At 34.6% G+C, this 13,773-nt stretch overlaps 1 protein-coding gene across 1 annotated transcript; it reads left to right on the top strand.

Moving 5' to 3' along the window:
* Positions 1-523: 523 nt before the first annotated feature.
* rchy1 (ring finger and CHY zinc finger domain containing 1) lies at positions 524-10,041 on the top strand. The gene is made up of 8 exons (XM_067439561.1): positions 524-640; positions 1,058-1,177; positions 1,395-1,510; positions 1,651-1,729; positions 1,807-1,910; positions 4,394-4,423; positions 4,660-4,780; positions 7,424-10,041. The coding sequence occupies exons 1-8, from the start codon at positions 587-589 to the stop codon at positions 7,607-7,609; spliced, it is 810 nt and encodes a 269-aa protein (XP_067295662.1). The 5' UTR covers positions 524-586; the 3' UTR covers positions 7,610-10,041.
* Positions 10,042-13,773: the final 3,732 nt, after the last annotated feature.

Raw genomic sequence — 13,773 nt, 5'->3', positions numbered from 1 at the left:
GAGCACAATAATTAGCATATTAATTATAATACGCTAACTTTTCCAAATGTTGAAATTACATAGCTAGAATTTTATTGTAAATATTGTATATTAGGGTGTTCACCATAGAGATAATCACCATATTTATTATGAAAGAAATATTAAAAAATATATTAATTTTTTTGTTACTACTGCAAATCTATATTAAATTATTATGGGATCTCCTTCAATGCTTTCAGAATCTTTTTAAAATTATTTCGTAGCCTGAGCATTTTTATTGAGTATTGTGGATTTTAAATAGTATTTTATTAGTCAAAATAAACAGAAAAAGTTTTTAAATAAAAAACTTTGCTAAAGTGATTGTTCTGAACAAGTATCAGCTTTGATTTTCAAACAAAATAAACCACTTTTATTTTTCACGCACATATATCTGCAAACACCATGAGATTAATGAAAAGCTATTTTTTAATAAGGTGTGCCTTTAGAGTAGACCGTTGTACTCTGCAAACTGTATCATTAAAAATATATAACATAAAATCATCTAGCCTCCTTCAAGAAACCTACGGAGCTGAGTGTTAAATAAAGTTTTCTTGCATTTGTAGGAAACATGGCCGCCACAGAAGCTGGATGTGAGCATTATGTTCGCAGCTGTTTGTTAAAAGTAAGCGTCATTTAATGACACGTTGTGTTTCTCATATGCTTGCCAATGTCAATAAGTTAGCATGATCGTTTGGGTAAATATTTCAGTGATCTTACGGTAACGTGTGATTGAAACATAAGTAATTAGCATATAGCTAACTATGAAATGTGAACACCCATTTACTATTTGTTATGTTTAATATACGATTGCTTTATGAAGTTAAAATTTAAATTATTGTTGGTTTAAAGGCAACAAATAAGGTTAGTTTAGACGTGTTGCTTTACTCAAATAAATAGCATTTTTAGTTGTAACGTTACCTGCAACATATTGTGAAGTATGTAACGCTAAGTAGAGACTGCTGTGTTAGCTATAAGATGTGCGGACTGTTGTATACATTGATGGTGATGGATTGTGTATTTGTGGTGTGTCTCTCTGCAGGCGCCCTGCTGTGGGAAGTTTTATGTTTGCAGACTTTGTCATGATGGTGAAGAGAACCATCAAATGGACCGATTTAAGGTCCGAGAAGTCAAATGTGCAGCGTGCAATACTATACAAGAGGTAAAGACACATTTTAAGCTTAGCTCTGAACATCATAGAATTTGAGTCTCACAAATCCTGTCAATGTCTGGTTATTATTTCTGGATAATATTTTATCACAAAAGTGAAAGAATGAATAAAGTTTGTCTTTTAATACTCTTCTCAAGTACTATAAGTACATATAATTAATTGGCATTCGCAGGCACATTTGACATAATTCCCCTTTTGTGTTTATCAGGCTCAACAGACATGTAAAGAATGTGAAGTGAAGTTTGGGGAGTATTACTGTGACATCTGCCATCTATTTGACAAAGACAAGAAGCAGTACCACTGCCAGCCCTGTGGGATATGCAGGTTTGCATGCCATTTACCTTTATTAATTTAGCACACACTTTCATGCAAAACATCTTACAAATGAGAGGTGCCATGATTATTGATCCAAAGCACAACATTTGTAATTCTTACTGACCCCTTCCTCCTTCTGTCACTTTTAGAATTGGCCCAAGAGAGAAATACTTCCATTGTACAAAGTGTAATTTATGTTTAGCCAATGATCTTAAAGATAATCACAAGGTAAGTCTCCTGATCCGTGTGTTATTTGATCGTTTTATTGTTATTAGTGAAATATTAAGCAGTGTTTGTCATTTCAGTGTGTTGAGAATGTCTCTAGGCAGAACTGCCCTGTGTGTATGGAGGACATCCACACGTCCAGAATAGGGGCTCATGTGCTCTCATGTGGCCATCTGCTACACAAGTGAGTGTTTGATAATCTGATATGGTAAGAGCGGTCTCGCTACATTTTTCTTTCCATTGACTTCCATTCATACACATGTGAATGTCAGAGACTAGAAACGCAAGCTCAAGCGAAGAAGTGAACTAGAAAAGTCAAATTGAAACCTAACTTTAAATCCGCAAGATTGCAGTTGTTGCAGTAAAGTGGAGTAGATTGCATATTACATTTTTTAAAATCTCTTTTTGTAAAAACAAACAAAAAAAGAGGCTGCAGAGTGTGATGTCATTTCGCATGCTTAAAGCTGTGGTAGATTTATGTACCTGATTTAAAGGGATAGTTCACTAAAAAATGAAAATTCCCCCTCATGTCGTTCCAAACCTGTAAGATGAGTGTAAACAATCTTTGCTGGTGTCGTAAAAAATAATTTAAGGATACACAGAGTAGGGGTGCACCGATCCGATATTAGGATCGGATATCGGCCGCGATACTGACGACAAAGCTGGATCGGGGATCGGAAAAATGAACAGATCCACAGGCCGATCCAGGTGTTTGTTTTTTTGTTTTTTCGCAGCAGAACTACGTCATTCGTCAGCTTCACGTGTGTCGCATGCTCGAAGCAACATGGAGCGAGCCAGAGAGACGGATGTGTAGAGAGATTTTATGCTTACCACGCCAACTAGTTCGTCTACCAATTTAATCCAGAAACACCATGTTAAAAAGCACGCTGCATTCCTGCAGCTCAGCAAACACTAAAGGAGTGGACAATACAGCTCAGCATCTGACTTTGCACTATGCAAAGGATGAATTTAGTGTAAGTGACTGATAGTGGATATGGATAAAGCCAAGGCTAATGTAGTGAACTGACGGTAACGACACGCTGTTGACGCTCGCGCATCTTGAGAAGAAATCAAAAAAGCGCCGCTCACACATAGTAATTTTGGCAAACATTCAAAATGTTACGTTTTATCTTTATAACATATGATACAGTTAAACAACATCACACAACCAAATGGGCTGTTTTCCTGAATACCATCACGATTGAAAATATCACTGATTTCCTATGACAGCTCCATAAACAATCATTGACATTAGTTACTTACATTTTAGATGCAATATTGAGTGTTTTTGTTCTATTTCAGCTGCGAAAATAGTTCCAAACAAAGTTCCAAACAGCAGAACCATAACACATCTCACGTGTTTTGAACGATTCAGTGGTTGAATCAAAGACTCAATAACCTGTTCGTAAACGACTGCCTCATTCTTAAAGGAATCAGTCGTTTGAATGAATCGTTTGAATTAATGACTCAATGACTCACTCATTAAGACTCACCTATACTGGTGGTTTAGTTTCCTATATTTTTCAACATTTATTTTGTTTATTCAAAAATACAAATCACATAACATTATTTAATGCAGTAGTAATTTTTCTGGGTAAATCATTTAATTTGATTGGTAACATCTCTATAGTGTCTTATTTTAATTTAATGTATAGATCAAATTTAAGAATATAATATGAAACCTGATGCATAGCTTATATTTAATAAGATTAGGGGAAAATGCCCTTTATAAAGGTAAAATATCACAAATATGCAGATTTGAAATATGTCAAAGCTGATTGAACACTAACTGTGAGTGAATATTGCTTCAGAATAAGTTATATTTACAACACACACAGACACACACACACACACACACACACACACACACACACACACACACACACACACACACCTAACACATCTAACTTTTTTCCAGACAAGCACATTTTTTACTCGGACAAGTGAATGACCATTTTACTTATCCGAAGGAGAGACATGAGCATGCTTAATGTCGAGCCCTAAATTATATTTTAGATTTGAATGCACAATTGTTTTTTAAATAAATAAGAATTCAACATGGTGCATATGTCTGTTATTTTGTCTTATTATCTTGATTTAGTAAAGTCTGATGCCTTTAGTCTCTTCAAGGAAGGTGTACAGTTTATTATCAATTTAATAGTATCGGATCGGTATCGGGTATTGACAGATACATAAAGCCCAGGCATCAGTATCGGGACTGAAAAAGTCGGATCGGTGCACCCCTAACACAGAGTACTTACCAACATGATCATCATTTTTGAGAGAAATAGTGAGGTGAATGCATATACGAACAAGCTCTCCGTTTAGGATTTGAACATATTCAACCCAAGTGCCTTTGATGACGTTGATGATTACGCTACTGTTTATCATCTGTCCATCATCGTCTAAAGCCCGCCCTGATGATTTCATTGGGCCGAACAGTTTCTGTTCAGGCATAATCACTCCTCTGTGGATCAAGTCCAGACCGAACCGCCCAAGCTCAAATGTTGTAGGCGGGGCTGAGTTCGGCTGGCATTCAGACTAGGGTGTATGTGAATAAAAGCATAAATTAAATCTGTCACTGTGTGTGTATTATCTGGTGGCCTAACCCATGTGCTGTCAAATTAATGTGATTTGATGTAAAAACACTGTTTTTCTTTCTTGCAGAACATGCTTTGAGGACATGTTTAGAACTGGGTAAGGAATGTTATTGATTTGGGACTATTGTATTAATGATTTCATATGACTTGAGGTTGATTTTGCATATATTCATAGTGACATTTCTTTTACTGTTGAAGTGTCACAGCTATCTGATATACAATATCAGCCTCTCTAAACTGTTTATATGATCCTCATTGAACCAGTCATGGCCTTGTATAGGATAATGTTCAGTATTGGAGAGATGTGCTTACATCTGGTGGTCTGTCCCACAGTGCTTACCGCTGTCCCCTGTGTATGCACTCCGCCTTTAACATGAAGGAGTATTGGGAACAGAAAGATATGGAAATTGCCCAGTCTCCCATGCCCACAGAGTACCAGGATACTACAGTGAAGGTAACGGAGCCTTCATTTGCATGTCCACTAAGCAGACACTTTATCCCAATGGACATGCAAATGAGGAGCAATGCATAGACAAGCAGAAGTGAATATTCCTTAATGAGTCTGTAAGATGTACTGTTCAGCTCAGATGTGGAGAAATCTGCTTTGCTCATTTCAGTGTGAACCTCAATATAATATTTTTCTTACATTTATAGATTGCCTATCCTGATTTTTATTTGAATGTACTATTGTCAGGGTGTCCGCGGGGTTTTAAAAAGTATTAAAAAGTGATAAATCAAAATTGTCAAATTTAAGGCCATTAAAAGTGTTAAATGTGGTCTCAGAGGTATTATTTTTTTTCCGAATTAGGTATTATTTTTTCAGACTATCAGGTGTCCTATTCTGATTGAAATTCTATCTGCGTTCGCGTAAGTTCGTTTAACTATGGGCTTTAGCATATTTGGGCACATAATCAAAGATCTTTCGTCTCCGTCTCAACGTATGTTTGATGCTGACGTCATATTCAGTGGTCGTTCGGCATCATCTCAGATCAACAGAAGTGGCTGGCTTACGTTTTATTTTAGACTTGCTTCAAGGCATATCTTCAACGACTATCCTTGTAAGAGCAATCTTAAATGATTTAGTCTAAAAAGTCTAAAATGAACAAAAAGAGTTGTGAGAGAATGAGGCGCGATCCATAGACAGTATATTAACAGTGAGATCTGCGTATCTGTCGGCTCTTAAAGGGACAGCAGCCAATAAAGCTTCCTGTCAGTAAAATTAAAGAACAAAGGGAAAAGAGAAAATGACTCGCTGCTCTTGACTAAATAACTTTTGTAGCTTTAATAAGGATTAACTATTTAATTAATAGTTTATGCAGTGCAGACTGCATATAACTTTGATAACTTTATTACATTTCTGTATATTTCCTAACTGTTAAGACAGGATTTATTATGGGTTTATGTTAGCATTGTTTTAAGTTTACTTAAATTAAAAACTGTTATATTTTTAAAGCCTAATAATAAATGTAAAAATAAAATAAAAATCAGTAGCTAATTAATAGGCGTATCAGTAATAGGCTACTGTCCTTCATTCATAAAAAGATGCCATTTAAACAAGTATTTAAAATATTCTGTCTTTGTGTTGTTTCTACATTAATTTGATTAACTGTGAAATTATTATATTAAAAAATATATTAAAAACGTACAAAAACATTTCTTTTTTTATTGCGATTAATCACAGAAAAAATGTGTGATTTAATCTAGTCAAAGTTTTTAATCGATTGACAGCACTAGTTTTTAGTATTTTGTTAAACTCAACAACTTATCACAGTTATAGAAATGTAATATTTGGCTTAGGTTTTGTTGTTGGAACAAAACTAAATAATAAATATTATTTAATTGCTGAATACAACAATTCAGCAACTAAATAATTTAATTGCTGAATTACCAATTATTAAATTAAATCAAATGTGTATGCAGTAATGCTTCTCCTTAACCAACCTTTGTGAATGTTGAGATCTAACAGATTTCCTCCTGGTGTCGATTATAATCTATTCTTTTTTGTATGTTATATATGTCAAAATCTGTGTAAATAATAGAAAGGTCGCTGATTAACACTTGCAATTCAGTGTTGTGATGTTTTTAAAAAATATTCTGAAGGTAGTAAAAAAGGTATTAAAAAGTAGTAAATTTAACTTAAGGATTGATGTATATACCCTGATTGTAGTATTTTTTTTAATAGTATTTAATATTAATTGATTTTTATGTTTTAAGTTTTAATTTTAATTTTAGTTTGTTCTTTTGTCACTTTTATTAGTTTAAAATTTTTAAAGCTAAATATTTTAGTTAAGAATGTTATTTTAGTTTTAGTAATACGTCAACTTCCTTTTTTCAGGCAACATTTCTAATTTTCATATGCCATTATGTGTGTATATATATATATATATATATATATATATATATATATATATATATATATATCTCTCGTGTATGTATATATTATTATTATATATTTGAATACATTATACACAAATATATTATGTATATATATATATATATATATATATATATATATATATATATATATAATAAAAAAAAAATTATTGTATTTGTAGGACCATTATGAATTTTGTTTTTATAACAATTAAGAACATTTCCTCTAAATGGCATAACATTTCTAACATTTCTTAAAAAAATGGCATTCTGTTATGCAAAAAATAAAATAATAATTGATTTAATAAAATGTCATTGTTATAGTACTTTTTACTGTTTTACAGAAAATGAGAATTATGATTGAAAATAATGGGAATGACAAAAAAGTGACCCAAAAATGTATACATTAAAAATCACCCTAAAAGTGGCTTCATTCATTCAGTGGGCTTTATTTTCTTTTTGCTTTATTTATTTTAAAGTACACTATATAACTTTTCTTTGCTCAAAATATACACCATGAATCAATCTTCCAAATTGTGTTTTTGTCATATAATCGATCACTGAGTTGTGCTTTTAATAAACAGAGCAGTAGCTTCAATTTTCTTCAATAAGACGTTTGCAGTTTTTTGAACTGACAAAAGTTGCACTTATTTTTTCCTTTGATTTTACTGTGAAATGTTTTTGCGATTTTCCCCAATAAGTCAGCTTCACTGTGTGTTCACAGATCATATGCAATGACTGCCAGGCTCACTGCACTGTGGCCTTCCACGTGTTGGGCATGAAGTGCAGCACCTGTGGCTCTTATAATACGGCGCAGGACGGCGGGCTGATTGCGCCCCCTGCTGTAGACGCACAACAGCCCGCGGAGCAGCCGCTTGAAGAGGAGACCGACACGCCGCACCACGAGTGACGTTTAGGCTCACAAATCATCTCCCAGTTAAGCTTTTACACAATTGACACTCTTCCCTCATTACTTCTCACTGTACAGCTGCTCTCGTTTTTTTTTGCTGGATTAAACTGGATGAGAACTTTGAGCTGCCTTTTATTTTTCTGTGATGGAAACCAACTGTTCCGGAACAATAGGATTTGCAACATACATATTTCTTGAATTCTCCACATGCTTTTTGTCATAACGAATGTTAGATAGTTCTGTACAACGAGGATCAACTTTTACTATGATCTGATTACTGAATCCTCATCATCTATCAAGAATATATATTTTTTAATAATATTAAAAGTAAGGTGAGCTCAGATATTCAGTCAGGGACAGTGGATTTCATTGCCGGACTTTTGCTTATTTTAAAATGATGTAATGCTATTTATTGGTTAATGCTGGACAAAAAAAACTAACTGTGTTATAAAAATAAAACCAAATGATCGTGTTGCGCATTTTAATTTTTTTAAATAAAAAAACCTGAAGTGATGTTCCTAAAGTTTTCCCTTCTAGAAAGTATGTTGTCCTCTGTATTTTTTTTTCAGAAATATGTTTTGAGTGTGACAGACTCTCGGGCATGTTTGAGAATGTAATTCATTTTTCTTCTCACCTTACTTGCTCTCAAAAACACCGGTGGCCAAACGTCATGAATTGCCGCCTGCAGGGTTTAAACCGCATTTCAGTCAGATCATTACCCATTAGGTTGCACCATCCAGTTATGAGATGGTGGTATTCATTTCTGCAATATCTCCCGTTCCTGCAGCGGTAGGTTATGACTTTCACATATTGTGTTCTGCTGGCAGCAGTGAATGGTGAGCTCAGCGTCGCTGAAAGGCTTGTGAAATACAAGTTCATGCAGCTTTCAGGCGTAGGAGACGGTGCTTTTCTCAACCGGAAATGTTATTTTTGAGATGACATTTGAACCATTAACTAATTGTAAAATTGTTATTGACATACTTTTATTTAAAACTACCATGAATAATCAAACCACCTTTATTTTATATAGCACTTTACAATACAGATCATTTCAAAGCAGCTTTATGGTGATAGGAAATTAACGAAAGATTGTTTTGGCTGTTTTAAAAAGTTGTCCAGCTAAAGTACGTTTTCGACTGATTAATTTCTGTTGTAAAAAAAAAAAACATTTACTTTGAGACCACTTCCACGACACCATTTTCAACCAAAACAGGAAACTCAATGTGTTCGGGCCGCTCCTCACGACAACAGCGCCTGGTGGCTAGAGCAGAGGTCTTTAACACTGCTCCTCGGGCTAGTTGCATAAACTTAGCCACAATGTTTATGATTGTCTTAAGCACTAATTTGTCCAATTAGCAATTAGTCAAAATGTAATCACTTTTCTAATTTAAAAATTGAAACAATCTACCATTTTACCTAACTGATTTAAAAAAAAAAAAGTTAGATGACTAAGACTAGCCCAAGTGGTTTATGCAACCAGCCCCTGGAGAGCCACTGTCCTGGAGTTTATTTCCAACCTGCTTCAGCACACCTGCCTGTGATTTTTCAACAAGTGATCCTGAGCTTGACTAGCTTCTGCCATCTTTGATTAGGTTTGGAGCTAAACCGCAGGTCAGTGGGTCCCCAGGGAAAGAGGAAAAACAAAGCTTGAAACTTCATGTAGACTTAAAAGTTAATTTGTTAAAATGGTGACGCATACACACATTACACATTTAATCTTTTGGCAAGTATGGCCGACTACGTGTGCAAGCGTTTTTAATTTCTGTAACATGTACAGTGGGGTAAATGAAGGCCTTCACAGGGGAGAGTCTAGTTGACACAGTCTCTGATTACATATCAGGGATGAATTGTGGAATAATCCAAGTAAAAAAAAAAAAGGAAATAGTGCTACCATACCAAATTTTAAAGGAGATTTCAGTATGCATTCCTGAGTCATGACATCATAGGATGCGTCAGGATTTTCCTTTGGGGTTTTAGAAAAGCTGTTTGGGAGTACCATATTGTCCCAAAAGTTTTACATGTGGTGAACACTGCTAAAAATAAAATAAAAAACAAGCCACTGTACACTGGTCAGAAATATGTTTATTAATTGCTTCTATTTGGCATGTTGCACACAGACGACACAAAGCCAATGTTTTTGAAAAGTTAAAACCATACTTAATAGAGGTCTAGAACATCTAGATCAGTCATTCAATAAATAACCATTTTTGTTAATGAGTAATTGTCACAGTGAGAAGTAATGAAGGAAGAAAAAAAAAAAATCCTACTAGGCAGGGGAATTAAATTTGAGCAGTTGTAAACACAAATCAAGGACCTGTTCTGAATGCAAACAACCTTTTAGCCAAATACTGATATTTTACTGAATTTCACATGTTTATTTTTCCTTCAAAATATACAGTTTGTTTGTATTTAAAATAAAATGCTGAATACTGTGTGACATTTAATGTTTCAACTGGTCCTCTGGTTACTTTCAAGGTCCAGAAAGGTAGTAAAGACATGGTCCACGTGATTACAGTAGTTCAACCTTCATTTTATGAATGAGGGTGAGGAACAATAACAATTTTTATTTTTGGGTGAACTCTCTCTTTAAATGTTTCAACTAATAATGAAAAATGGGTAACACTTTACAATAAGGTTCATGGGTAACGTACTATTAACTACGACTTTTGCCTCAAAAACCTCCTAAAATCACTGCTTATTAATAGTAAGGTAGTTTTTGTAGTAGTTAAGTTTAGGTATTGGGTAGGATTTAGGGCTGTAGAATATGGTCATGCAGAATAAGGCATTATGCGCTTTATAAGTACTAATAAAGCGCCAATATCCTAGTAATATGCATGCTAATAAGCAACTAGTTAATAACTTAACTGATGTTAAGTAATGAACCGGTAACACTTTATTTTAAGGTTAACTAAATTAACAAATAAATGCTTTATAAGTGCAGTTCATTATTAGGTCATGTTAACTTCAACATTTACTAGTGCATTATTAATCTTGTAAACATTAGTTAATACACTGAACTAACATGAATAAACCATGAACAGCTTTATGAACCAATGGTAAAGATTCACTAATGGTAAACAGATGTGTTCATGATTAGCTCATGTTAACCAATGCATTAACACAACCTTATTGTTAAGTTACCAAAAAAAAAAAAAAAAGTACAAATGCATCAGATAAAAGTTACACTGCAAGTCTGAAAATAATTCAACTGCTGCTAAGAACAGTGAAAGCAATAGAAGATAGGTTGAATAGAATCAACCTCTTACAGGTAAGCCTACAACAAAAACCATGACATTAAGAATAGACGAGCCAAGTAAATATAAGCTGGCTAACTAAATGTTATCTCCTCTGGCAGGTTTGGCCTCCGGACTGGTGAGCTCTACCGTGTAACACCGTAGTTCTGGGGTGGTGACGTCTGGAGCCACGAGAGCTGGTGCAGCAGTGACCGGCGGAAGAGGACCGAGGCTTGTATTCAGGTCCAGCTCCACAACCTTTTGCTCCGTGTTGGTAGAGGGAGGTGAGGTCTGCGCCAGGCCTGGAGGTGCGGTATGGTCACTGGTTTGGTGCAGCTCGTCCGGTCTCATGGTGTTCAGCTCAATGGGTGGTTGTGTCGTTCTCAGTACTGTAGTCTCCTCAGAAGAGCTCGAATCATTTGATTCGGAGGATTCAGAACTGGATAACGCCGGCCTGTGATACGGAGCAACCTGTCAGAGGATTATACATAAACAAAAAGCACTTTGCAATTTCTTAGATAATCAGATCTTTTGTAATGTATTTGTAAAGCACAGTGCTGTACAGTTACTCAAAGATACACTGTACAAAGTGATCAGCTGACTTAATTTTAAAGGGGGGGGTCTAATGCCATTTCATGCACTCTGACATTTACACTGTAAGAGTGTTGAAATTTCTGTTTTCAGAAAGAATCGGTACAGCGCATCTGTCTTTTAAAACTAATCTCTTCAGGGATATGAATGATGCAATAGGCTACTGCAAGATTAACATGAGATTGGCAGAAACTGTTTTATGTACTCTTTAAAGTAAATAAACATTTTATTGAACAATTAAGGTATGACCTTGACAATTCCACAACTTAATTTTCTCAATTACACATTAAGTTTATTTACATAAAGGGATAGTGCACCCAAAAGCGAAAAAGGTGATATTTTGATCAGAGTTTGTGCTGAAGAAATGTATACAGGTTTGAAACCACTTGAGGATGAGTACATTATGACAATGTTTGTCACCAAACGGTATTGGGACATTATCGACTTCCATAAAAAAAAGTCAATGTTAAAAGTCAATGGTGCCCAACAACTGGTTGGTTACCCAACATTCTTCAGCGTGTCTACAGCAGAAGAAATACAGGTTTGGAACATGAGGTTGAGTAAATGACTTTCATTTGATTTGATCTGAACATGAACTATCCCTTTAATTAGAAGGCAATACTGTTTTTACGTTAAGTCAACAGATCACTTTTACAGCGTTTGTTTCAGGACAAAGATGTGTTGGGTTTTTATTCTAAATTATTAATCTGATTCATCTTAATTTGTAAATGTTTACAGAGGCAATGGCTATAACCACTGGTTATCCATTTCACAAATTTATAAATGTGCAAGTAAATGCCATACAAAAGTATCAAGTGGGCACAAATACTGTATTAATTACCATGAAGTAAACAACCTGACTGTTTACTTATGCACTCATTAAGCTTGTGAACATTAAAATATGAAGTGTTCTTACCGGTTTAGAAATGGAGAAAGACACTAAAAATAATCCAAACAGTGCTGGTGCCAAACCATCCATCTCTTATTCAACGGCTTTCCCCGTTAGAGAATGAAAACTGATAAAAACTATCTGACAATAAAGACAAATTGTTAACATTAAAGGGAACAAACATTGCTTTCAAAATAATGCAATATAAAAGTATAAATTGGTAACATTACCTTGTTCCTTCTCTGAATAAAATATTTGCAGTATGACAGTCTTGCACTTAGTGGAACAGCATTTATGAGACTTAGTTTCCCACAGACAAATTTACGTTGTGTCAATTCTTTGATTGGTTTATGCTCCTTTTCTCTATAATTTCACATTAGGTTTGCAGGGTTTTAGACGGAAGCCAGACCTCCCCTGAAGAGATTGTATGGAGGTGGTTTGTTAATTCCAGTAAACATGTTTTGTTTGGTTGACTGAACTTAATTAAAAGCACACCCAAGGACTAGTTATGTACTCTTATGGTAAAGATTATTCAAAAAGCCCAAAATGCTTTTACAAGAAAACACATTAATCATGTCTGTGGTGAAAACATGATGAGACGAGCCACAGTGTGACAAACAGCCTACAGCAGAGATTCCAGTCGGAGCACAAAAACACAGCAGGAAACCCAGTCACAACTATTTTTAATCAACACAAACTGGAATAAAACCACAAACACAAGACTGTAAATATTTAAAGGGATAGTTGTCACAAAAATGAATATTCTATAATTTAATCAGCCTCAAGTCAGTCAATTCCACAGAAGTATGATTTTCTTCTGTGGAACAAAGATCTACAATGTCAGACCGCACTGACTTCCATTGTATTTGTTTTCTGCAGAATAAAGTCAAACGTATTCAAGACAGTATAATTTGTGTATATTCCAATTCTTTTGACTATTTTCTGGCAGACTATCTAAAATAAGGTTAGAACATGAAGATGAGTACATTTCTATTTCAGTATTTAATTGTTCATATATATAACCTTGTTTGGGAAATTATATAAGAAAAATATATTGCAGTTTGCCAATTTCAGGGAAACCAATGTATTCATAAAGGCCTGTTCATACTAAAAAAAAAACCTAATCCATTTCCACAAAATTAATGATAATGTTCTGTTTATTTTAAGCGTTGTCAAAAGTGATTCCAACAATATCATTCATTGGTTTCGCCATCATAACAGCTGCAGTGTGGAATGGAAGCGATGGGGTTTCTGCCACAGAATTAAAAAAAGGTAACTAACAATTGAGTGTTACTAATTCAGAATTGTGTGATAAACTCACAACTGTTAGAATCGCAAGAAAACTGCAAGGAAGAAAAGTTTTTAAAAAGCAGTTCTCTTTTAATCCCTTAAATTGCCCCTTTTTGAGAATAGGTGTGAAAATGCACATTTAAACGTAAACGGCTGTAATT

The sequence above is a fragment of the Pseudorasbora parva genome, chromosome 3, assembly GCF_024679245.1.
Source record: "Pseudorasbora parva isolate DD20220531a chromosome 3, ASM2467924v1, whole genome shotgun sequence".
In the NCBI taxonomy this organism is placed as follows: Eukaryota; Metazoa; Chordata; class Actinopteri; order Cypriniformes; family Gobionidae; genus Pseudorasbora; species Pseudorasbora parva.
This window is presented reverse-complemented; position numbering and strand designations above follow the sequence as displayed.